Source organism: Symsagittifera roscoffensis, chromosome 7, assembly GCF_963678635.1.
Source record: "Symsagittifera roscoffensis chromosome 7, txSymRosc1.1, whole genome shotgun sequence".
In the NCBI taxonomy this organism is placed as follows: Eukaryota; Metazoa; Xenacoelomorpha; order Acoela; family Convolutidae; genus Symsagittifera; species Symsagittifera roscoffensis.
In genome coordinates this window covers 50,646,328-50,673,356 of record NC_087068.1, presented here as the reverse complement: position 1 = coordinate 50,673,356, position 27,029 = coordinate 50,646,328, and the positions used below count along the sequence as shown (strand labels likewise).

Sequence of the window (27,029 nt, the reverse complement as noted above, 5' to 3'; positions counted from 1 at the left end):
TGATATCTGCTTAGCCCAATCCCATATTTAACTATCATAATTTCTCTATTCCAATTTATAGAAAGAAATGACTTTGTTGATAGCGACAAGCTAAGCAGAATTTTTCCATACCAGCATCATTTCCATTTCATTTGAGGTATATCTTTGTTAAATATTTCAAGGTAGCAAATATGCCATTTAATTGTGCCAGCACTATGTAGTCAATTTGCAATAAATTATCAAAGGTAAGAAATTTTTCGAGCAGATAAAACTACTTCATGACGGGATAGAACGTAGAAGCCACAGATAAATATGTACATTCACAAGACATGGTAAATGAAACAAAAAATATCAAGTCGAGCAAGGTTATAACAAAAACGATTGCAAGATTAACTTGAAATAAAAAATTCACATTTACAAACTAGAGTGTGCATTAGAATAGAATAAGAAATTTTTACACAGCCTTAAATCTAATTCAGGCTCTGACACTAAATTTAAAATCTCATTAGAATTGCACGAATTGTTCAAACATCTCATGCTTTGGGTAGAAAATACGATTTATCCACTCACTACAAAATTGCTTTTATCCTTGTGACAACCACTATTGCACGGAAATTGTTCATGCAATTATCTCTCATAGCATCTTAATGCAGCCATAGAACTAGTAAACTAAGCATCTTTCAATGGAGCGGATTGGTAAAAAATATTAAGTTTTTGGGTCTGAGGAGTTCAAGTTTTAAATCGGAGTTTCTTCGTCTTTGCAGTCCACAAGGTGACCTTGGATGGGATCCGCGACAGGAGTTTCACTTCCTAGTTTTCCCGTTTCACTTTCCTGACCTTCTGAGACCTCTTTGGTTCCGAACTCTTCCAGTCTGTCGCAAGAGTCGACTCCTCCGAAGCAGTCGCGTTCCTCAACGTCATCACTGCTCTCTCCCCGCTCTCCCGCTGACTCTTCATTCTCCTGTCGATACTCCCCTCGCATCTCCTCATCATCCGGATACGCTCCTTGGACCATATTCAAACCATCTTCATCGTCAAAAGAATCCCCATTTTCCTGCTCTTCATTAGTGGAATGTTGTGCAACCTCGTTTTGGGTGTGGAACGGGGATCCTGGACTCTCGTGACTCGGCGATCCCTCAGTCGGTTTTTGTGACCTGTCGATAGGGGGCGGCTGGCTTTCTTCTGGACTTTCTTGACCGGGTCCGATCAAATCGTCAATGTCATGATCATAATCGTCATTCTCAGCGTGCTCTGAAATCAAAGTTCCGCTGACTCCCGGCCCGTATGATATATAAATATCATCGCTGTTAATAGGTTCCCTCTCCGGTGGGCTAAGATACTCTAAATTCTCATTCGAATGATCGTCTCGTTGCTCACTGTCTTCGTGTTTCTGATCAAGGGCATCATCGTCTTCCATTTCCGGAAAAGTATCATTAAACGTCTGGTTCACGTCACTGGGGTAATTTCCGGCGTCACTCTCATTAACATCGTACGATCCACAATCGGAAGTAGCGACGTCAAACTGTTTTGAAGTGTTGTTGTCGCTGAACACACTCGGAGATGCCTCGTCTGCGGTTTCGTCGTCATTTGTTTTCTCCGTTATCGGCGATAGAGGTTCCAAATTGGGCACAAGATCGTCTTGGTACTTCGCAAAATAATCGCTATCGGTAGCCGCAAAAGTGGGGTCACATTCGAGAGCATCTGATTCGAATTCATGGGTCGCAGGTGCACGTTGCGGAATCGGGGGCGGCGGGAAATCTGGCATCATATACCTAGTAAACACAACCAAATTTAAAAAAAAAAATCAAATATGAGCCAAAACTGATTGATCATAAGCCAAAAAAAATGATGCTTACGTAAGGTGGTGGCGGGGGGGGGGGGGAAGAGTCCAAGTCATTAACGAAAACTTTTTGATAAAAATTACCCAATTTGCGAAACTAGACCTATAGGTAATTTTTAATTTGCTGGGAATCTGATAATATAAACCCATTTTCGAAACTCGAAGTCGATCACGTTTTTCGTGATCTTCACATATTTGTTGTTAGATAGTGCAATTCGGCTTCGTTTCAACAGAAGAAATGAATTGATCTTGAAAAAAATGAAGTCAAACTACAAAAAAAGAGTAAATTTGAGCCTAACAAATTTTCCTGGAAAAAATAATCATCATTACCTACATCAGAGTTTTAACTACGTTCATCGATTCTCAAAAATAAAAAGATGAGAACAAAAGAGGAATGAAGTGGGGCTCAGACCTGTCTGGAATAGGAGGCGGAGTTGACTCCTCTCCGTCCTGAGTGGTCAAGGAGGGTTCCTCCTCAATCGCCGACAAACCTTCCTCATCGTCATCATCCTCACTACTCGACTCCACAGTGCTCTGTGTCGGCACACTATACAGTTGCTCCATTGGAATAGACGGTAAATCGCGCTGAACTGGTTCAAGAGCGATATTCGAAATAACTTCTTGGAATTGAGGTTCAGGTTCAGTTTGTTCCATTATAGGTTCCGGCGGCAAAAAGTCTGCTATGTCTACGTTCTCGTTTTGATTGCCATCATAGTCATAGTCGTTGCTGACTACGGAGTCCAGATGCACCAAAGGAGGCGGTGGCAACTCAGTTGCATCTTCCGCTTCCGGGCGGTACTCGTGATGTGGACTAGCGCTCAAATCTTCAACCTGATCCGATCTCGTATTTTCATCATAATCTAGCAAATCGTCCATCGGAACATTATCATAGCTCGTTTTGTCAGATTCAGTTGTGTTTACATCGTCAACATACATAAGCTTCTCAGGTACTGTAGATGGTGACTCGGTTCCCGTGTTCGGCTCCTCTTCCACATTGAAATGAACAGAGGTTCGGGTCGGATCATCTTCCGAAACCTTGAGTGACGCTTCTTTTATTGCTGCTTCTGCTACATTTTCAGCAGTATCCTGGTAGTTCAGAGGTTCAATCAGCGAGGACCCTCCGCTTGATTGAATTGAATGTCTGTTTTCCTCTGCGTTTGATTTTTCTGTTTCGTCGACTGTCGGCTGGTACACCTCGGTCACTGGTTCCGGCTCACTCTCAACTTGAGACACCGGATCAGGATCATCCGCTTCTTCTGGTTCCGGCTCTGGCTCGTTTTCCTCAATCGGTTCTGGAAAAGAGGGCGAGGGGAGATCAGGACTGAACTCGTGAGCGTGACCTGAGTTGTGTTCCAAGTAGTCAGGGGTCAAAGAATTGACCATGAACTCTGCGCAGTTAGATGATCCGGAATGATACTCAACCTCTGTCGAGTCCAAATCAACAGTTGGTGCATTTGTGTCAACGCTCAGTTCCTCCAACGTATTACTTGCAGTTCCGTTTGGCAGCCGGTCATGTTGGTTCTCCAACTCATTCGCATTGAAGTCTTCATACATCGCAGCGTCGCTTTCAGAATAACGCGCAGAATCATTTTCTATGAAAACTGGTTGGTAAACCCGAGGAGCTATTTGTAATGTTGGCTCATAATTATGACCCTCTCCGTTTATGTATGGTTCATTACTCGGCTCGACATCAGTAGTTATGATTTCCAACGTTTCCATCATACTTGCATTTTGGATCTCTCGTACGTTTTCAATGGATACTTTTGAATCATGTAGCATACCTGATTGCAAATTATCGTGATTTTCATCCTCGAAGTGGGCAGGTTGAACAGCCGTATCTTCGTGGAAAATTTCAGAGGCCGGGTGATCGTCTGTTGTATTGTCGCTGTTAAACGACTCATTTGAGTTCGTGAGTGGAATCATCGCTCCCATTGGCAGTCCATTGGAATCTAATTCAACCGACTGGCCACTTTCATTTTCTTTCGGACCCAACGAACTGCTTTCTGGATTCAGAAGCATTTCTGGGACGCTTTCTTGAACCTTCATTTCAGAAGCTACATTCTCAACTTCCTCTATTTCAGTCCCGTATTCAGCAGCGTATGGTTCTTTCTCGTACGAAATCATAACTTGTTCAGTTGAGAACAGAGGTCTAGGCGCTTCAGGTTCCGAGTGAACAGTTTCATGCTGTTCAAAATGAGATTCTCGGATCTCGGTTTTGTTTTGGAAATGCAGATCGTTTGCTTCTGGTTCTGGTTCCGCTTCCGAGTCACTATAATCTGCAGCTTCATTTTCAATACACACAACGGCGGTTGGTGGGAAACTATCGTCGTCAGTTCTAACTTGAGTCTCGTTTGAACTCTCGTGGTAATACTCGACTCCGTTGAGGACTTTGGCGTCCGGAGAGTATTGCTCACTTTCGGTTCCACTAGGCTGGTATCCCACGGTCTGAGGCGATTCCGCAGCCGAAGCCACCTGAGAGTCTCCTTGATGATGAACTTCAAACATTATCGGTTCCAGCGGACGTTCCGGGATCCACTCGCCGTTCGGCAATGGCGACGGAGTCAGTTCCGAATCTTCGTGCTCCCCATTGCTTTCTCGGTATGCCAAGGGATCCGACTGATCATCGTCGAAATATTCTTCTTCTTCGTCGTTTAGACCAGATGGGAGGTTTGAGTCACTCACCTGAATGCTGACGGGGACACCAATTGGTCTGTAGGGTCCCATGTCCTATAAACAAGAAAACTCTTAATATAGCTGCTTTGATTCATCAACACTACGTCACACAACCTTAAAGTGTTAAAGGAATAACGCAATTAGAGAAGTACCTGAACAAGGGGGGTTTAATCGAATTAAGGCTATGCTAAACTTTGTTGAATCATTTTCAAACGAACTAGCGTGTAACGCACCACCGGTGTTTCGAATTTTTGACAACTCAGGAAAAACCGCATATACAGGAAACCAGATCTGCAGGCTTTTACTGTACTCTGACAGCACCCAATTACATGCTAAGGAATTTCAAATTTTAAAATTTATTCGAAAAAGCACAAAAAACGTCATATGTCGAAAATTACAAGAAGTTGAGCAGTCACACTTGGAGGCAAGATGCGCAACCCCTGAGAGTACCCTCAAATCACAAAACTACAGGGTAAGGCATTTCAAACTTTGAAAACAAAAATTACATCAAATTTTTTGAAAATATTTTGAAAAAATCACAAAAAAACGTCATATCTCGAAAACTACAAAGATTTGAGCAGTCGTAACTGGAGGCAAGGTTCGCAATCCCTGAGAGTACTCTGATAGCCCCATATTACAGGGTTGGAAATTTCAAATTTTGGAGAAAAAAAATCGTTAAGTTTTCTGAATTTTTTTTTGAAAAATCACAAAAACGTCATATCTCGAAAACTACAAGGATTTGAGCAGTCATATTTGAAGGCAAGATTCGCAACTCCTGAGAGTACCCCGACAGCACCCAACGACAAGGTAAGGAATTTCAATTTTGGAAAAAAAAATATTTCAATTTTTTTGAAAATTTTTTGAAAAAATCCATAAAAACGTCATATCTCGAACACAAGGATTTGAGCAGTCATATTTGGAGGCAAGTTTCGCAATTCCTGAGATTACCCTGACAGCACACATCTACAGGTAAAAAGATTTCAAATTTTAAAAACAAAAATTAAATCGTTTTTTGAAAAAAATCACAAAAAACGTCATATCTCGAAAACTACAAAGATTTGAGCAGTCATAATTGGAGGCGAGGTTCGCAACCCCTGGGAGTACTATGATAACCTCCAACTACAGGGTTAGGAATTTCAAATTTAAAAAAAAATCGTTAATTTTTCTGGAGATTTTGTCAAAAACCACAAAAAAATGTCATATCTCGAAAACTACAAGGATTTGAGCTGTCATATTTGGAGGCAAGATTCGCAACTCATGAGAGTACCTTGACAGCACCCAACTAAAGGGTAAGGCGTTTCAAATTTTGAAAACAAAATATACATCAAGTTTTTTTGAAAATTTAAGTTTTAATTTAAGAAAAAAATATATCAGAAATAGAAAAAAGATCGAAAAGAAGGATTGAAAAAGAAATCGAAAAACGATTGAAGAAATTTTAAAAAAAGTTTAAAAAAAGAAATTTAAAAGATTCAAAAAATATACAAAATAGAAAAAAAGATCAAAAAGAAGGATAGAAAAAGATTGAAACAGAAGGATAAAAAAGACAGAAAAAAATAGTAAAAAGATAGAAAAAAAAGATTGAAAAAGAAGGATCGAAAAAGAAGAAACGACAAAAAGATACAGAAAAAGATTTTAAAAAAGATAAGGAAAAAAATCGAAAAAAAGATTGAAAAAGAAGGATCGAAAAAAAAGATTAAAAAAAAGATCGAAAAAGAAGGATTGAAGAAAAATAAAAAAAAGAAAGATAGAAAAAAAAGATGAAAAAAGATCGATAAGATGGAAAGAATGATTGAAAAAAAGATAGAAAAAAAATCGAAAAAGAAGGATCAAAAAGATTGAAATAAAAAGATTAAAAAAAACGATTAAAAATAAAGATAAAAAAATAAAAAGATAGAAAAAAAGATCGAACAAGAAGGATCGAAAAAAAGGGTCGAAAAAAAGATCGAAAAGGAGGATCGAAAAACAATTATAAAAAAAGATAGAAGAAAAAGAAGGATAAAAAAAGACAGAAAAAAAGATTGAAAATCCAGATAAAGAATTGGAGAGAAACGTTTGACAATAGTATTTGAACTGAATCGTCGAAACCAAATTAAACGTTCAAAAAGTAGGAGACGGGTGGACAGACATAATCTAATTAAATGAAAAAGCAGGTATACAGACACAGACTTAATTTAGCCTCGAAAAAAATTACTGAAAAAATATTGACCTTGCGGAAAACTAATTGAAAATTTTTTTAAGCATTGCAATATATGATATAGCTTTGAAGAAATTCTTTCGTTAAACATGCAAAATTATTATGCTTAAACACCGGAGATAGCTGTCACTCGCATTTAAATATAGTATAGGTAGTATAGATATAGATAGATAGATAGATAGATATATAGATAGATAGATAGATAGATATAGATAGATATAGATAGATATAGATAGATAGATAGATAGATAGATAGATAGATAGATAGATATAGATTAAATATAGTATAGATAGATAGATAGATAGATATATAGATTCAAATTTCAGTTCGGTTGTGCGTTCAAAAATGACGCTCAATGTAAATGGCTAATCGGTCAGAGTAAAGGCAGACCAGACCGTTCAGCTTTTTTAACGTAGTCCACTTGTCACGAAATTAGGCTTTTAGGCAATTAGCCATTTTAAAGCTCAAGTTAAAGCTAAAAATTGATTGTGGAGGAAAGAAGGTCGACAAATATTTTACTTCACCTCGACAACGATGCTAGCTCGTCCGTATGCTTGGATGGCGATTGACTGGTGCCGCAGAGTGTGGTACACTTTATAGAGGGGCACAAACACTGTCTGTCCCATCGTGTATTCGTCGTTTGTCAAGGTCGCCCCGCCATAAACACATTCCTCGTACGATGCGGGAGCTGAAAAAAACGTATATTTACCAACTTTCAATTTTTAAGAAAGGGTTTCGAAATTTCGGAAGGTACTTACGACAGTCGACATTTGTGTACACGGGGAAAACCTCTTCCTCTGGTAGTTGTGCTTTTGCTGGAACAGATATCATCAATATAAAATCAGATAGAACCTCCCGTTAGCCCGTAACACTCAAGTCTCATTGCTTCTAATAACAACAGGTTTATCAATTTTTTTCACAGATTATCTATCAACCAAATAAATAGTAGTTGGTTTTTAACAGAACTTGTTCGCAAAAATATACCAATTGATTGGCGAAATTGAGTACAAAATATATCAAAACACCTTCTTCATTCTTACCACTTAAACTTAATCCTCGGTTCATAAATAAGTCACTCAGCTAACATATTTATATTACTGAAGCTGATCTTAGGGAGAGTTGCTAGCTTCATTTGAACTTATAATTATTGCAAATAATTTGATGCCAGATTTGTCATAGAGGGTTGTGATTCTGCTGGAATTAAATTTAAAACCAAAAACTTATAAGACGAACATTTTAAAACAAATTATGCGTTTACTATTTAGTGCGGCTTGAGAAAATACAAAACAGGCATCAGCCTGTCGCCTCTTCTTCTAAATTGAAGAAGGCTGACTTCTCTTACCAGGTGTCTCTGTAGTCTGATTATCCGTCTGCCCTTCGGCGCCCTCGTTGCTCGTCGGGTCATGAGGGGTAGTCGATCTAGCCCCGTGTGTCGTATTCTGGTTCTCATTTGTGCTCAGTGAGGTCGAGGTGCTTTTGTCCACTACACAGCTCACTGCCTCTCCGTAGTAGGCGAAGTAGCTACTGGTCAGAGGTTCGGTTCCCACTAGGACCGGTGTTTCGCAGAAGAGTTTTTTGCCGTTCTTCAAGTAAGCTGTAAACTGAAATACCAAGTTTTTCAAAACTACAGCGCAACAGCTGCCTTTCCAATAACTCTTTTTAGTAATTCACCAATAAGAAACCTTATAGCTGTTTATGACAAATCCCATAAATTTACCGCGACAATGTGCGAATATTTCTTGAAATCGAGACAACGGACCATTTAGAGAGTTCCCCTGAAAATTTTAGGCTATCATATTTATCAGATACAAAATTTTGCACATAAAACCTAACAAACATATGTTCTCTACCATTTAATTAGCACAATCAATTCGGGAAATTAGACCATTATTTTAAAATTAGTTTATTTTAAAGGTCGAAAACATTTCATGAAAAAATAAAACCATAAGATTTCCGTTGTTGGCCCTAGCCAGACAGTTATTTCTACATAATCCATCGACACATTGCCTTCATCAAACAAATCACAGCGGAAAGTAATGTCAAATGTTGTTTTAACATGGTTTAACCTTATTGCCAATTTGCTAATCGCACTCCAAATTAAACAGCACGGCCGTCCAAGATCAAAATGACCCTGCGTTCAAAGTGTACGACTGAACTTCGAGCATAATACATTTTATTCTTATTCCTTCCGGTTTATGGAAAAATTACCTGACCAAAAGCTATTTAGCCCTTTCATAGTGTCAGACCACCATAATACTCACTTCTTTCTTAGTTTATAAACCAAGCGAAGTAAAATCAAGAGCACGCAAAAGTGTTTCAAAGTTCCAAGGTCTTAGATTCCTTTTCTCAAGTCAAAGAACAGGTAGCAGCTTTCACTTTTCGCAATTAATGGACTGTTTGTTTTATTCTGTCTATAAAATTACAAAAATAAAACGAAGTATTGAAATAACAAATCATTAGTCGGTAAATCACGTCTTTAGTTCGACTAATTGAAGGAGCTTCATGAAAGACAAACCCCATACATTCAATTAAGGAACTGTTTAAAAAAAAGAGCTCAAAACAAATCAGAAACAATTTACTCACAAAACAGCTATCACAGGGATCAGGAAAAAAACACGTACAAATTTTGTTCCAACCACTTAAAGTGAGGAGAAACTTAGTCTTCTGGTATGTTTTAGCTTTTTTCCGATGCAAAATCAAGTAACAGAAAAAATCATCAGAAAATACCGAGTGATATATCATAATGAAGCCCTTTCAGTCGTGAATCGAACGACATTAAAAATGTCCTCAGTGAGCAGTTGCTTTTAACTTTAAAAAGCAATTTTTGCTTTTTACTTTAATTTCGAGTGAGCGCAGCGAGCAAGAAATGTCGTTACCCGTAACTCTAGTGTAATGCAAATGTTATTAATAATTCGAGATTTCTATTTTTTTTTCAAGCAACTTTTTCCTTATTTCAAGTTTCATTTTCTATAGAAAAACTTCTACCAGACACAGAAGCAAAAGGTAGCTTTGAATTTTTTGTGATACAAAAATATTGCCAGTAATCATGCGTAGTAATTTAAAAACTAAAACCACCTTAGAAATGTGAGTAACAAAAATTTGCGCCATTCAAAATTTGCTTGGGAAATAAATCTAAAACATAGACAAAAGACAATTAGAACAGAGTCAACAAACGCAAATAATCAAAAAACACTAACTTTTTGAAAAAATTTCAACTTTGGAACTTCCGAGAAAAACATAGATGGCCGTCAAGCTCTTTGAATTTCTGGAACAATTAATGCTTGACATGTTTTTGAACATAGCCAACAGACAGTTGGAAAAGAGCAATTAACACAGAGGTGAAGCGGAGCTTCGCACCACTTGCGATACAACAAACATAAAAAGCGAAAAAAAAATAAAAACGTTTGAAAAAAAACTAGGCCATTAACTTTCATATGTCTCGATAGAAGTTCTTTTCAGGCAAACATGCCAGGAACTTGAATTTTAAATAACCAACAACGGAAAAAAAATTTACGAAAAGAAACAAAGCCAACAATCTTTGAGCTGAAACCACTTGAACCGAAAAAAAAACTATTTTTTGATTTTTTTAAAATCATTCAAGTCCCCCATAAAATTAGAATAAACGACACTTGCACTTAAAACTACAATGAAAATTGTCTACAGCACAAGCAAAATCCGTCGTGGAAATTTGGCCGACAGAACTTCTGCGACAAACGAAAAACCAACAATTAATTTTTCTCGGAATTGTTTTTTTTTTCAATTTCCTGGATACTAAGAAAATGAGGTCCTGCCACGACTTGAACCCCAGATCTTAGGGTACAAAGGCAACTTTTACCTCCAGGCCAAGGGGGAAGCAACCTGGAAGATGTTAAGAGAAGCGAAATGAAAAGAAGTCAACAAGTCTTCGGAAATCGGAAAATTAAATTCAACTTTCAAAACTAGAAATCGATTATTTAGCAAAGGAGAATAACTGATCTTCAAATGAAATTAAAAGTCAAACCTCGAAAAAAAAGAAAAAATTAAAGTAAAAAAAATCATCAAGATCTATAAAAGAGTCATCTATAATACGTTCATCGACTCTTAAAAACAAGTTTCAAACGGACTAACTGAGGCTAAAATATTACAAGAAGATGATATGAATAAAAAAAGTGACACTTGTACCCGATTGCAATATTTTTTTTTCTGCAAATAGAAGGTCGTAGCTGCGTTAGCATCGAAGTTTTCCAAAACCGAGTTTCTCGATAGGCCAGACCACTTAATCTAAGAATTGGCAGGGTAGTTTTCGAGAAAAGTCACAAAAATTTCAAAAAACAGTCAATAAAACAAAAATTTTACATCAGGTTGTTTCGACTGAACCCAAAAACTCAGGTCTTTGTTCTTTCTCATGGTGTTTACAACATAGCCAACCGAAGATTGGAAAAGAGTAATGAGCGCAAGTAAACATAAAAAAAACACTCACTTTGTTAAAAAAAATCTCAACTTTCGAATTTCCAAGAAAATCGATGCCCTTTAGGCTTTTTGAACTTCCAAAACGATTTATGATTGGCATTTTTTTGATAACATTAACCCAACTTGAGAAAACTGGATCAACTGAAAATCAATAAATTAAATTCCACTTTCGAAACTAGAAATCGTTCACGTTTTTCGGGCCATTTCCACGTTCGTATTTGGAGAGTTAGATGAATTTCAATTGAACTCAAAAAGTGCATAAATACCTAAATGCATCCATATTTTATCCTGAAAAAAAAAACAAAAGAAAATCATCACTACAAATAAAAAACGATCATAAACATTGACTTTTCCGAGAACCGTAATTTCTTCTATAAAAAATTTGGTCGTAGACAAATATGCAGGGGGCTTTCCCACAAACCGTTCTTTGGATCGAACCAAAAATCTCAGATTTAGGCGCGTAGTTTTCGATAAAGATCAAAAAGAATAAAACAACAATCAAAAAAATTAAATATTTGTTTTTTTTTCCGAGGACCCTAACTTTTGAGTAAATAAAATGGACTTAGTTAATTATGCAGGGGCGCTTCTTACAACCAGTTGTTTCGATTGAACCCAAAAGCTCACCTTGTATTTGATTTTTTTTATGAAACCAGCAAAATTTAGAAAAATCGCTAAAAAAATTTAATACAAAAGTTCCCAGTAACAAACATTGCACCCAGTAGTTAAATGAGAACTTTCATGAAACTGAGCATGTCAGCAGAATAGCAGCAATTGATTCAACTGAATTTGTTAAACCAATGTCAACACGAAAACATTCGGTGGAGAAGTGGTGAAGGGGAGCGGTGGTGAAGGGGAGCGGTGGTGAAGTGGTTACGTCTCCGCCTCTCAATCGAAAGGTCGGATGTTCGAGGCCCACCATGATCCGTGCTCGTTGCTTGAGGGTGAAGCAACATTACCCAGCCCAGAAAAATAACCAAAAAAAAATAATTGCATATAGTTCTTAAACAGGGGCACAACAGCGGTTCGCCGTGATGAGCTGTACAGCTCTTGTGTTGGTCCTTTCCCCCGTGGATAAATGATCTTAATTAATCATTCCGATTTTGATAACGCTTGCTAATCGCCAGCGTAATAAGTCATTTAGAAGAAAAACCTTTGAATGAATTCGTAATCTTTGTCAAATCTGGTTACCCACAGATGTCACGCACTAACAGTAACAAAGAACTTGCAAGACCGGAACCAGCAACATATTTTGGTGGAAGTTAGAGCATTTTTTAAATTTTACTCCTCAATTTTTAAAAATGTGAAATCTTGTCGTTTTGACAGATTGTTTATGGAAAAAACTTGAATGACGTTTGAAAAGCTTCAACTTTAGATACCATTTCAAGTTTATTTTTGGTTCCAGATTTAGCGTGGAAAAAACACCGAATCCAAACTGCTCTTCAGCTTCCGGTGGTCGGAACAAAAACCATGAAAAAATATACTTCTTTCGTTGCTCACTACTGCCAATTTTCGATTGCCATGGCTTAAAAATTCAACTGAATACCTTTCTTGTCAGGTATCATAGTCTATCCTTAGGCGATTGCATTAACCCCTAACTGTCTTAGTGAATAATAGGGCTCAAACGCTACAATGATGAGCCTTCAAATATTATCATAAAATTTATCCGATCATCCTAATCGTTCATAGAAAAATAATCTATGTTTTCTCAAGATACTTATTCTCCAACAGCCTTAAAAACAGGGAGAAATTTTATCAGCAATGTGAGGGCGGTCCATAAATAGACCATATCATATACATCAGTAGAACGAACCATTCGGGCATTTACAATTCTGGCAGCATGAAAAGGTGAAATATTTGGTCCACACACAAAAAAAAAGAAATCGATTGCGCTTAGAGAGGCATTTCAACGCAGCGAGAAATGATTTTTTCTTCCGCGTAAACAAAAATGGAAAAAGTGAAATACCAAATACCACATAGGGATTTATATAAAAAAAGATGAAAACTCAGAGCGAGAAATACACCGCAATTCACATTTCTGCTACCGAGCAAATAGTTATCGCTTCTTTTAGTAAGCAGGTTTATTACAGCTTGTTTGTTTCAAAAGGACAAAGAAAGGCAATTCCATGCACAGAATTACTTGTGTAGTCATTGTATTAAGTTTTATTTTACATATTTTTTTGAAAATTAGAAGCTTCCAAGCTGCTGCAAAGCTTCAATTTGATGCTGAATAACCTTTACAATGTTCATGTCAACGTACTTTTACCAAGGGATAACTAAATTTGGTTGCTTGATTTAAAATTTCACTTCTGTACGTCTATTCGCCTCTCTACTGCACTCAGCTCATTTGTAATTCACCATTTCCTGTATTATTTATACACCTGAATAAAGCGCCAACGAAGGGCCACTGGGTAATATAAAAACAAGACAAGGCAGCCGAGAAATGGAAGAAAAAATAAGGAAAAGTTGCTAAAGAAAAGAGCAATTGCTGAATTGACATTTCAAAATATACAACTCAATATGTAGGAGACTAAATTACAGCATTACTTACTGCCAAAAAGGAATTATAGCAGACATCAAATTGTAGGAAATGGACCATGTCCTTTGTTCTTTCTCATGGTGTTAAAATAATGCTTCCATTAAGTCCATTTGAAACTTTATAGAAGCCAAGGAAAACCATTTTTAGTCCCCTGCTGAGAACGAAATGTTTTTTTTATTGCGGTATAGACTATATAAGAAGCGAGTTTTTATCATACAAGTAGAAATTATTTATAAGGTCATTCCTAATTCGTCCCTATAACCAAAATTATTTCACATAATTTATTCGCATGAAGTTTGAACTAATTTACTACTGAAAAATTCATGCTGCCAATTTTAGAGCATGTGAAATCTTTTTTCTTCGGGAATAGTAGAAATGAGTAGCAATTTAGAAGGGGATATTGCCTATATAACTCAGCTAACATTTAACCTTTAAAAGCAGGCCAGAATTTATTTCCTGTCTCAGTGTATGGAACTGGCTCGCCAATCCAGTGGAAAAATTGCGGGATTGAGCTTCAAAGGAGGGATCGATTGAAATGGACAAACTTAATATCCACACAGAAACAAAAGCATAGCTAAGCGGCCATAATGTTATCCAAAAATTGTTCAATGGCTATACAAGCAGATCGGTATTAAAAATATATAAACAAATGATAAGTATGTTACCAATCCCAAGCAACGAGGTAATCAAAGACTATCACTTCAAACAATAAATTGAGAAAAGCTTACGGAAAGATATAATTCGTGGCCGCTCTATTTATATTCTTTTCAGATGCTATTTATTAAAAATAGCAATTCATTAAGAATAAAAGTCTTCGTAGAGATCATTCATTCTACCAGTAAATAATAAAAGACCTTACTTTTGCAAAAAAAATTGAAAGCATGAATTTTCCTGATCACTTCCGGTTAAGGAACCAAACAAACTTGGCCTTTCATTTGCTGTAAACACAGATCCGACTCTTTCATGAAACAAAGATCGCCACTTTACTTGAAGAAAAACATATTTACTTTGAGAACACTTGGTTGCACTTCACAAGATATTTGGGTTCCGATTGGAAAATTATTTTCAGAGCCAACAATTAAAAAAAAACTTGCCAGCAGATGGTTTGAAAAGAGTAAAAGATCTGAAGAACACAACTTCAATTTTCGAAGAAAAAATTACATCACAATGAAAGTTCCACGAACTTCAAGCAACTTTTATGATTGAATTATTTTCTTAAAATTATCCCAATTAGAAACAAGACTGCTCTCATCAAAGCGAAGCCCTGAATGCTCGGACTGGCTTTTAACGTCTATGGAGCAGTGATAACATGAAGAAATTAAATTAAAAAAATGAAATGACTTTTTTTAATTTGAGATTTTTTTGCGAAAATCATTCCCCCACACGCCAAATTAAGCAAAAGCTTAATTTTGAAAGTTGTTACTAAGAGCAAAATCAAAGTGATAGATTTTGCTCCTAGTAACAAATCAATTATGGCAAATAAGCTTCCTTCAACCAATTTGGAACGATTTCTAGGACGGACTAAATTTCTGCTTACGCGTTAATAGAGCGAAATATATCGCGCGTTAATTGTCCCAAATTGGCAAAAATGGCAATTTTTAAACCCCATAAATTTACAAAAAATCACAAGTGAAATAACTTTTCAAAATAAAGCTCAGGACAACAGTTATTTTTGAATGATAAAAATTTCGGTCAAAAATGGCTGGCTAAAAAGTCCAATTGTGTCTGAAGAAAAAAAAACTCTGTTACGAAAGTCGGAACAAAAACTGGATCAATGGGTAAGTTTTTTATTCGAAGGAATCTCTGATAGTTTAAATCCAAGTTCAAAAATAAAATTCGATCACGTTTTTGTGACTTTTACACTTTTGCGGTTGATAGTGCAGTTTGCTTTCATTTTAACAAAGGAAATGGACTGAACTTATTCAAGACCTCAAGATAAAGTCACGTATAGTTTATGAACAAACCTGTAGGTTTTTATTAAAAAGAATTATCTGTCTCTTAAGAGTTAATAAGTGTACCCGGTTGCTGTTCGAGTAGCACAGAATATTCGGACCACATTAATTTATACAAAAATTTTCTTTTTTCGGAATTCCCCGTATTTTTAATGGTAGCATTAATGGGTTGACACTATGCTTCGAAATGATACACAGAGGCAAGCTGCGCTTTGCAAACACGTGCGAGAAAACGACAAAAAATGGCTCTATAAAATGAGATAAGAAACAGAATTAAGCCTTCGAACTCAAAAACTAATGCTGTTTCTGATTCAAACCTGCGATCTCGAGATGTGAAGTCTCAAAAATGCCACCAAATATAATTGTACTTAGTCCAGCGTTGAGCCTCCAACCAGTAGATTAGGAGTCAAGTATATTTCCAACTCTGCTACGCTCTCTTAAAGGTCGACAAACTCTAGCCACAAATAACGCAGAGAACAGGTGCTGCGAAATTTCCAGCACTACAGATCGTGATTAAAACCAAAGTGTCACCAAATAAGCACTTTTGTTTGCGAGTTAGATCGGAAAAAAAGTAGTCATACTATTACACTACGCTGGCTAGTATAAAAAGAGAGTAAAAATAGTTGAAACAAGTCTCAGAAGCGAATTTATTTTGACAAGATTTCCACGACACAAACAATTCTGATTATTTTTATGATTTCTCTTTTGAATCAAAATAACGACTGAAGGAGATTTGCTATGATAAATGACCTTCTACGGGTTTCTTTCAGGTAGACAACGTTGAATGATCAAAAAAACATTTCCCACAGTTCCTTATAAGCTACGGCTTATCGGAACTACAGGTAACCGGTTTTTCCCGTTGCCACTACAGTAATCAACGTTAAAAAATGAAAACGAAAATTAATTCCTCTTTTTGAATTAGAAATAATCCACCATTTTTTGAACAGGAAGAGTAAACTGAAACGAAGATACTAACAGTTGCATTTTAATTCAATAAACAGACAAGAATTGAAGCTTAATACCAAAATATTTGTTCAAAGTATTTTTCAACTCAACTTTGCTTAATTTTCTCACTGTACAGGTTATGAAACAAAAGCTAATTATTCAAAAAAATGTATGTACAAAAATATCGAAAAACTTAGATCTACCAAAATTCCGATAAGTTTTTCTGTTTGTCTTTAGAAAACACTCTTCAGCGTTGAATCAGAATTGGAAACACATTACTGAAGCAGTAACTAAGCCGACAATACAGACGAAGTCTTTTGACAAAGTTTTTAACGGGGAAAACATAGCCAACTAGTCGAGAGACTCACGCAAGGAAACTGAAAAAAAAAACGAACGTGTTTTTTCAAAAATCCTTCTAGATGACCTCAAAGCTCTTTGAATTTAAAGAAAAATTCATGGTGGACACTTTTTGTTAAAATTTACCCAATTTGAGAAAACTGGATCAATGGATAAAACTTTTATTTCGCTGGGAAATCTGATAATTAATTTACATTTTCGAAATAAGAAGTCGATCACGTTTTTCGTGAGCTTTACACTTTTGCTGTTCGATAGTGGAGTTAGCCTTCCTTTTAGCAATGGAAATGCATTGAACTTTAAAAATGACAAGTCAAACAGCGAAAAATCGAAATAGAGCGTGAACAAATTTTAAGACTTTTCCCTGAAAAAAAAAAACAAAAAATCACCAAGACCTATATAAGAGTACTGACTGCGTTCACTCTTCAACACCTTTTACCCTGTTGCTATAACTTTCCTTGTCGCAATGGTGATAATACACAGAGTCCAAGCTGCACTTCACAATGTCAAGCGAGCAAGCGGAAAAAGTAGCTCCAAAAGGCCAAAAACAAAAAAATAATAAAGTAAAAAACAAGCCTTGAAAATCTAACTTTCGCTATGTGCCGGAATCGAGCACCCGACCGGGATATATTAAGTTTCGTGTCCTCGCATCTGCGCCACGATCGCTTAAAAAAAACCGATGACTGGCCACCAAAAAGCAGCTACAGTTGCTTAGTAGTATTACACTACCTTCCGCGTGTGTAGATAAGCCTTCTTATTAACCAACGCTCTGACTTGAGTTTGTCCAGTTCTGGCGCGCTTTGATAAACTAAGGCAGGTAGGATATCTTACTCTAACTAAGTATTGCACTTCGATAATATTGCATGCGTCCAGTCTGCTGGGCGGGACAGGGGGTACAATCACTGGCACATTGTTCCAGTGCACAATAGAGTGGCCTCCACATCCCTCACCTCTCACACTTTGCACTATCTTCATCGTTCTTCTGGTCTTGCTCTGCACACCACCTATCAGTGGCTTCTTGTTGCCCAGGTAGTTGATCACCTGTATATATATTTTTTCTGAATTCGAATCAATAGACTGATATTATTGATTTTTGTTATTTGCTAGGGATGTATATCATTTGGGTGACTCCAAACTAAATATCTTAAGGACTCAAATCATACTAGAATAAAAGTCAGCTTGAAAGGATTTCGAATATATTTTAGATTACTTAATTTTTCACATTGAGCCGCGGATCTGTACACACAACATATCTACATACATACCTGCAATAAGTCGACTGAAGTCCGTAGAATTTTTCGGCTCGTTCCATTTTCACATTTTGCGTTCACGATTATACTCTCTCCAGGACAATAGCCAGCTCTCTCCAAGTCTAGAAAACACTTAATTCAGCAACGCATTTTACTTAAACATGTTCTTTTAGTGATTATTTATTTTATTAGTACCAAGCGAGAGACTGTGAGCTTCTGTTCGACATACGCAGCTCTTGGAGCGAACTTTGTTGACGGAAGAAGTACTTTTCTGTTCTTGAGCGGAGTTTTCCTGGTTCAAATCCATAGTTTTCAACACAGTAATTGGCTTCAAAGTCCATTGGTTCTTCTTCATGGGTCGGTCCACGACAGCTCGAATGCAGTATCTAAATCACCAAATCAATTGTCACCCAAATATAGATCTATAACGAATAACTTTATCGCGCAACCTGGTAGTCGCCATACCTGACATAACCATAGGCACCCTCAATTGAAGTAGGCAGGTCGATTCCGCCATCATCTGCTGAAGGCAGCACGTAGCTGAATTCGAATACGTGGTCGCCTTTTTGTAACCCCACGTTTTTTGCCTTAGTATCATGCTCATCTGCAGAAAAAAAGACTTGATAAAACCAGTTATGTAAAAATCATTTTAAAAAATAAATGACTAACCTTTTCCGAGGAGTGTCTGCTTGTAATCAATGTATTTTTCATATGATTTGTAAATGTAAGACGAGTTAGCGCTAGTGGTGGATTTCTTTCCAAACTCCCATCTGCTGAAGCTCTCACCAACGATGTTGAGCCGCAAACCTGTTTAAAAACTCCACAATGAACAATTTTGAAGGAAATGGGAAAGTTCTGGTGAGTTAAAATGGTGAATACCTCTTATTCTGATGGACTTTGCCAGCCGTAGAATAATTCGTCCGGAAATTTCATCTCCTGGTTTATATACAGCGACAGAATTATTCAAGTCGACAATGAATTGCTGAATTCGCATTTTGCGTGCAGTAAATAATCAGCGCGAATAATTTATATTAAAAACAAATATATGATACATAAATCTAGAAAAGATTTGAACGTAAATCCTCAACAACAACAACAAAAAGGAGTCAATTGACAAACAAAAGATCCTTTCATTATGCGGCAGGTTGGATATGGTCACTCTTAATTTGGAAAAATACATGAGCAAAAAACTTAAATAAGCACGTACTAAATAAGTGTGCCATTCTGCCAGATGACATAGCACAACCTTCCGGCGACATAAAAAAGAGTGACTAAAGGCCTTATGAACAAAAAAGTGTTGCGACGGAGGGTCAGAATGTTCTAGAATTTTTATTTTTAAAATTTCGATTGGAAGAAGAACATTTCTGAGAAATAGAAAAAAGACGGCCATTTTGAATAAGAAAGACGAAAATCAGAACCACGATAGAGATTGTGAAGAACAGTTGTATCAGAGACAGAAAAACACGGAGCCTCTTATCGTGGCAAAAACACACGATAAGGACCTTAGCGACAGATATTTGTGGAGACGGAGGCTTCAGTGGGGGGAAGAGAAATACCACGGAACCCTCCCGGGACACGAAATATAGGAGATAAGAGTGTTATCTCAAGAAAATCACGGGAGCGGAGGCTTGGTCCCCCAGAGATTGTTATATGTGAAGGGACTGTGAAAACTGACTATAACAGCTGCTGTTATGTCCTAGATCTTAATTAAACACCGATATTATTTGATATTTCAGGACATGAGTAGATAGAAAAAGGGAAAGGGTCAATCCATCTCCAATGGATTTAATATAAAACTGTCACACAAAAACATAATAAAATAGGTTGTTCGAGCCGTGTTTTTAATGACAATAACGTAGTCTGAGGATCCGAGACTCAGCTATGTGGTTGTGTTCGCATGCAAACGAAAGCTGATCAAAAGTCGTTTGACTGATGGCCTAAAAATGGTAACTTTTTACTTTGCCCTAAACAGACCAGAAAATCAACTGGCAAGGTCGAGACGGTGAAAAACGAGTAGGATTAAGGTAACTGACGCCTGCCAGTCGTTAATAGGTACTTTTTCTACGCTCCGTCGCTGTGTGATATTTGGGTGAATGTTACATAGACGTTTTTATGGCGCTCCTGGGTGGGCCTGTTAAAGGCATGAAACCGTCATGATCAGCAAGCGTTTCAGCGACGAACCCTCCGCTCCGGGCGTATGCCCGAGTTAGAGGTCTTAATGACCGTTATTGTACTAGGGGGAAGGTGCGTACCCTCCGTCTAGTACAATTTAGCTTTTTAACTTAGTTAACACCGAAAATTCCGGGGGCCGGAGGGTTAGGTGGGAAGTCATGAACCCGCTTGTCCCGAGGTCCCGGGACCGAAAACAACTAAAGAGAAAGCGTAAAACCAAACAAAAACAGTGTATAACCAAGAAAAAGCCAAAAACATAATTATTTAAAAACAAAAAAGTACAAAAAACAGTAAAAAAATCCAAAAAAGACCAAAAACAGTAAAAAACATAAAGTGACAGTTTATATGTTATTTCCGGACGAGATGTGATCTGACCTTCCTATTTGTTGTTGTTTCAGATTGATTTATATCGTTTCTGATAGAAAGATCGTGTGTTTTGGTGAAGGGTTGGATACCCTCCCTCGAGTGTAATTTGAGTGTTTAAGCACGTTAATGGTGATTTTGCCGGTGGCCGGAGGGTAGAGTGGCAAGCTGATCAGCGTGTTCCACACTCAACAGGGACATCAAGGACAACATCCGCAACGACTGTTGGGTATCGTTGAAGCAATTTTAGTATCGTTCGGGTACTGTTTCATTAAAACTTAAGTGGTGGGGTCCGATTGTACCCTCCATCGATTACAAATTTCCGAGTTAAGGGTCTTAATTCGGATATTTTGGTGCAAAGGAGGGTATAGTACTATTCATTGACGACTATTAATAGATTATTATCCCTATTATGTATTACTTATCTCCTAGTTAGACCCAAGAAACACCCATTTTTTGTCGAAAATTACCAATTTTCGACCAAACTGTAGACCCCAAATTTTCGGATATCCGAGCTTTTCCGATAGGCAAAAAGCTTTTATATAGGGAGTAGCTACGTAGTTCGATCCCCCTAACTAAAGAAACCGCGTGAGAAAAGACTCAGTAGAAGTTGGAAAAAAACAAAATTTTTCGATCAAAATTTTGATAATTTTTTGTATTTTGTCAATCTGTTTTGGGGATCGAGTTTTTGAGTTTTTAGAGCTAGAGCAATAAAAATTTTTGCGTTAGGAGCGTGCTAGCATAACGTGCTCGGTTACTAGAGAAATTTTTGGGTAACCCTACGAGTAGCTCCGTGGATAGAGCTAACGACTTAAGGTTTGGAAAAGCAAGGAATCGGAGGGTCCAAATTTGATAGTTTTTGGCCAAATTTTTGTTTCTAAACCAATTTTGGTCCGGTTTTTTTGCATTATTCCAGTGCCGTACAGGGCTGCTACGCTCATTTCAAGTGTTTTTAGGCACTTTCGACCGGAATTGCGGAAAAAGTCTTTCAGAACCTATATAGGTGGTGAAAATAGGCCACTTTGACGAACGCGTTTTTGGCGATTTTTCAAAGACTAGTTATCCGATCGGGATAATTTTGGTACCATAAGTCGACGTTTTTGACCACTTTTCTGAATCGCAACCGTTTTTGGGTTGATTATTTCGGAAAAGAAAATTTTTTTAGAATTTGTTGGTTCGGAGGGTCCAAATCACGGGCAACCCTCCGAGCGGCAGAAAATTTTATCAAAACATCTTTTTATTCAACTGGGAAGTTTGACCGTGTCAGCCAACCTAGTTTTAAGTCAGGTAGACCGCTTTCAGAGGCTTTACTGCGGTGATATAACCCTTTTTCTTGATTTTGGGGGAACCCTCCGAAGTGACCCTCCGGAGTCAGCTAAACCCTTTAGCAACCCTCCTTAGTGGAAAATTTCCACGAGATCACCCTAAGAAGTTAAAACAGCTCCCCTTAGAGCTCCTAGCTTGTTTTGACGCTTTTTGAAGCGAGGGGGAGAACCTTCTAAGCGAGATCGAAAAATTTGAAAATTTTTGAGGTACCCTCCGAAGTAACCCTCCGGAGCATATTAAGCATCTTATTGACCCTCCTTAGTAAATTTAGGGGGACCCTCCGAGGTAACTTGGGTGATTAAGGTACCCTCCGAAGTAACTTGGGTGATCAAGGCACCCTCCGAGGTAACCCTCCGGAGTGTCTTAAACCTTCTAACGATCTTCCTTGTTAGAGACTTGAGTAAACTTTCTGTGGCAATTTGGGAAACGGAAAATATCCATTTAATTAAGATCATATTAGGATATTAGGCGTGCTTATCAGGATCATAAGAACTCATTCTGACCCGGAAATTCGTGATCAACTTTGGATTCTACATTGGGTGTATCAGAAGTACCCGAACAAAGAATTTTTTTTTGATTGTGATTTAGGTTGTGTGGTTGCCTTGAGCTACTTAATAGGAAAGTTCGGGCAATCCGGGAACAAATAAAAGAAGACCTCGGTGAGTGTATTAGGCAAATACACACTCACTTGAGAAGAAAAGTTGTTCCCTGCTCTCGTGCACTTGGAGCGTTCCGGGTGTGGGGGAGCTTTTTCATAGACTTTTGAAGAATTTTCGATCAGAGGTTGCCTTGAGCTACTTAGTAGGACAGCTCGGGCAATCGCAGGACACCTAAAAGAAGACCTCGGTGGGTGTATTAGGCAGACACACACCCACTTGAGAAGACTGTGTCCTGGGCTTCGTTCTTTCGGATCGTTCCGATTGGGGGAAGTCTTTTTCTTTAAGACTAAGTTTTATTAATCTATTTCTGAATCATTACTGCTTTTTATCAAAGATTGTTTAATTTTAACAAAGCAGTGACTTGATAAATTGTGTGGCGATAAATTGATACTGACAAAAGGTCGCTGTCACCTGTGAGATATTCTTATCTGATTATCGATTGTGTTTTGTGTGTCGATTATATCTTGTGGAAACTTAGTGATACTGTTATACTATACAACCGGGTTGAGTTAGCATTATATCAATACTGGGTAGACCCTGTGTGTAACCTTAGCTGAGCCACTGATTTAGTCGTGAGAGATCTAAGAGACATTTTGATACTGACGGAATCGAGTAGGCAGCGTTAAGTGATTTAACTAAATCTTGTTTGTGGTACGTTTGCATTGCCATCAAATTACGAATACTTTCATTTTGTTAAAAACTATGCAGTGCAGGGACTCGCTAGGATCGACTACTAAAATTCCCAGGCTAAGCAAGGGAAGCACGCGGAAGTTTAGAACTAGGCGTAGCCAAACCTCGTTTAGCAGCGCTTCCGACGCGTTTGCTGAAGACGAATCGACTAAAGGTCAACCTGATCTTTCAGTGAGCGAAATGAAACTAAGGAGCGAGAAAAACCTCGATGGCAATCAAAGGCGGAGCGCCGAGGCCGAGCCTGCGAGCGAAACGCTGGTGGATCCCTTTGACGAAGGGGAGCGAACGCTCATTCGACCCGACTTTGAGCCAGACGAGGTCCTCGAACGGGAGGAAGCCGAGAGGACAGAGGAGACCTCGGAGCGTCCCGAGGTCGAACCTCGGGAGGAAGTGTTGTACAGGGGAATGTCCAAATCAGAGACTAAGAGCTATAAATGGAGAAAGGAACCTTCACATCTGACAAGTGCACACTCATCCTTGGCCAAACAGAGCAACAACGCGATGATGTCGAGTATGAGTCCGGGTGAAGAGCAGACGTTCTCGAAGGCCAAGAAGAGTTGGAAGTCCTTGTACGACGAACGCATGGCGTCACTACCAACTGTAGGTTTGACTTCCAGTGATGACTACCCGGAGATAACCCATCCGGATGTGAACTTCACACCGTGCCCAAGGAATGATATGAGCAGGAAGGCGTCATCAACCTCGCCGACCAGGCCCATGTCAGATGGGATAACGATGGGAGCGTCGTCAACCTTCGACAGATTAATGACGTCGATGAGCAAGCAAAGAGGCGGTGCGTCATCAAGCACCAGGCTGCAGCCGCCGTTGACCTCATCTTCTCTGGGACTAACCCCGTCATTTGGGGCCACTGGCGACATAAGTGACATGTTCGCTGGCGTAATGAATGGTCTGGATGAATTGAGGCGGGATATGACTAAGAAGATAGATCAAGTTGACGAGAGAGCTCACCATGGTCGAGAGAGTTTGAAAGACGAGCTAACGCACGTGAAGTCGCAGGCGAGGTTTGATCAGGCTCAATTGATTCATAACACCGATCAATGCCTGGCTGAGAGCCTGGCACAGGCAAACAAAGAGTCAGAGGAAAGAGAGGCAAGGATGACAAGAGAGATCGAGCGATTATTGAATGATCATGATAATACTTACGCCCAAACGATGACTGGCCTGGAGAAGAGGTTAGACGCCAAATCTGACTTGATGATGCGGAAGCTTGACGCGATCCTGAATGGGAGTAGTTGGCAGGAGCATTCCAACTCAAGGGAGCGCTCAAGCCATGCGAATGTTGGAGATGGTACGGGCAACAGTGCCAGAGCCCAGCAAGGCTCGAGAACGAACTACGAACATAGAAACAAGGAGCGGCCAAGGGCAGCCCCGCAGAGGCCTGGCTGGACGAATCCAGTACCGCCGGAGGCAGATGCCACCCCGGAGACAAGATTGCCAACCGTGCCACAAGTCAGTTCAGTACCAGATCTGACTACAGACTCGCAAGACACAACGATGTATGCCTCGATGTTTGAGCCTCTGAACAGATCTCTTGAAACATTCATCACCAAGCTCTCGAAGTCAACCGAGAGAGGAGAGAGGTCAAGAAGAACACTGAAAAAGCCGAAGTCATATAAAGACGAGTCAGACGGCTGCATTGATACTTGGATAGAGGTGATGAAGTTACACTTTGAGGAAGAGAATCTCTCCAAGAAACAAGAGTGCAGCGCGCTGACGAGCAACCTGGAGGGTACTGCATTAAATTGTGTAATGGCGAAAAGAGCCAATGAGAGAGACAGCGCTCGCAAGATATTCGACATTCTGCTGAATCGTTTCGGCTCTGGAGTACAAGGGCACCAGGCTATGGTGAAGTTCGAGAAGAGGCGTCAGAGAGATGAAGAATCAATAGATAAATTCTTGGACGACCTTGAATTGCTCAGGAGGAGAAGCAACCCGGATGAGAGAATATCCGAGCGAAACTTGGCGATTGCTTCGAAGTTCATGGATGGAGTAAGGAGTGAGGAGTTGAAGACGATGTTGGCCACTCACTTCACCCTGTCGCTTGACCAGGTACCCACGCCTGACGACTTGCGTATGAAGTCACGCGAGTATTTACTCATAAAACCGAGGGCGCAAAACCGTTACAGCAATTATGGTAACTATAGCGGGACAAACACTGGTGCGAATTCCAGTTGGTACAAACCTCGCGATGACATGGACAAGAGGAGGTCGTGCGCGAATTGTGGTTCGATGGACCATCACGTTTCTGCGTGTTCTGCATACAAACAGAACATGAAGGCTATAGACCACTTTCTTGAGGACGCCGATGCGACCGACGAGGATCATGAGGAGTACGTCAGGGGGCTCATCATGAAATATGGTCCGAGGTGTTTCTTCTGTAATTTGGAGGGACACTTCAAGTCGGATTGTACTCAATTTTGGGACGCAGTAGCGGACGCGAAACATCCCCGCCACGAAGAGGCGCTTTCGGGTGTCAAGGCCAGTCGAGCACGTCTGATGAACGAGGCTGAATCTCGGAGAAAGGAAACGACACCGAGCACCTTTGCGACCAAAAAGATTAAGACATGGCCTGACGAGGTGGTAGCCTCGAACCTCGAAGCAGAGTCGTCTAGTCCACTCAAGGTGGATTACGGCCTGGCGGCAAGGACAGCGCTGCAGAATGTCAAACAGGACCTTGCCACGAAAGAAGTGGAGCAATGGGTAAGGTCGGAGCTGGAAAGCACAGATCTTCGGGAGAGTCTTAATGTCCTCGGTAAAGCGACAAAAGTAGAAGACAAAGAGGAGCCCAAGAAACAGGGACTAAAACTGAACGTTATATCTGGCAAGACTTTCGGCATGACGAAGGCGGGGACCAAAATAATGTCCATCATCTCAGTCGCAGGGCACCAGGTGGTCAAGAACTTGAGTGAACCATCCGAGATTACACTAATCCACCTGGACATCTATGCCGACTACCTGAAGGAGAAGGATCCCAAACTGGACTCCAGGGCAGTGCGAGCGCTGCTCACAACGGGAGGTCCGAGGCTGATGAAAGTGGACGGACATTATATCGATGTCTATGGCCCTTACCCGATTCTGATGAATGTGGATGGCATCAATATCTACACGAAAGCTCACATAACTGATGCGAACGATCAGGTTGGCCGGATATACATTAGTCAAGAGGAGCTGAAGGTCAGACGAATCGGACACAACGCGATGCTCGAACAAGATGCGGTGCATATTGGTTGCGAGGCCGATCTGGCCGCACACGTTCTGGACGTGCAAGGCAGACAACTTTCAGTAAAGGGGCTGCTAGACACGGGAGCAGTGGTTAGTGTCATGCCAGTCAAAACTTGGACCGACATGGGTTTCGAAAGATCGGATCTCATACCGACAAACATCAGGTTGGCAGCTGCCAATCAGGGAGCGATCTATGTCGCCGGACGAACCCCGATCATCTCACTGCAGCTCGGAGGAAGACATCTTTGGATGAGCTTCCTAGTAGTAGAGAATTTGGATGAATCCGACCAGTTCATCCTAGGAAGGGATTTCGTTCGCAACTTTGACGTCACGATTGATCTCAATGACGGATTGATTAGGATCAAGGATCCTGAAAGAAAGTATGAGAAAAGACCCCTTAATA

The 27,029-nt window shown here is 39.2% G+C and overlaps 2 protein-coding genes across 2 annotated transcripts in view; both read right to left on the bottom strand.

Moving 5' to 3' along the window:
* The window catches only part of LOC134851354 (uncharacterized), a 280,704-nt gene that overhangs the window by 69,105 nt on the left and 184,570 nt on the right, over positions 1 to 27,029 (bottom strand). The gene's annotated exons all lie outside the window — the stretch shown is intronic.
* Positions 51 to 19,228, bottom strand: LOC134850932 (uncharacterized). The gene is made up of 11 exons (XM_063866752.1): positions 19,053 to 19,228; positions 18,843 to 18,980; positions 18,639 to 18,777; positions 18,369 to 18,559; positions 18,189 to 18,295; positions 17,755 to 17,964; positions 8,030 to 8,288; positions 7,446 to 7,502; positions 7,212 to 7,375; positions 2,232 to 4,546; positions 51 to 1,751 (listed from the first exon to the last, which is right to left on the bottom strand). The coding sequence occupies exons 1-11, from the start codon at positions 19,165 to 19,167 to the stop codon at positions 716 to 718; spliced, it is 4,731 nt and encodes a 1,576-aa protein (XP_063722822.1). The 5' UTR covers positions 19,168 to 19,228; the 3' UTR covers positions 51 to 715.

Coding starts and splice junctions, on each gene's coding strand:
- LOC134850932 (XM_063866752.1), bottom strand. CDS start 19,167: ATGCGAATTCAGCAATTCATTGTCGACTTGAATAATTCTGTCGCTGTA. Junction 7,503..8,029: donor TCAGACTACAGAGACACCTG/GTAAGAGAAGTC, acceptor TATCTGTTCCAG/CAAAAGCACAACTACCAGAG. Junction 1,752..2,231: donor CCGCCTCCTATTCCAGACAG/GTCTGAGCCCCA, acceptor TGTGTTTACTAG/GTATATGATGCCAGATTTCC.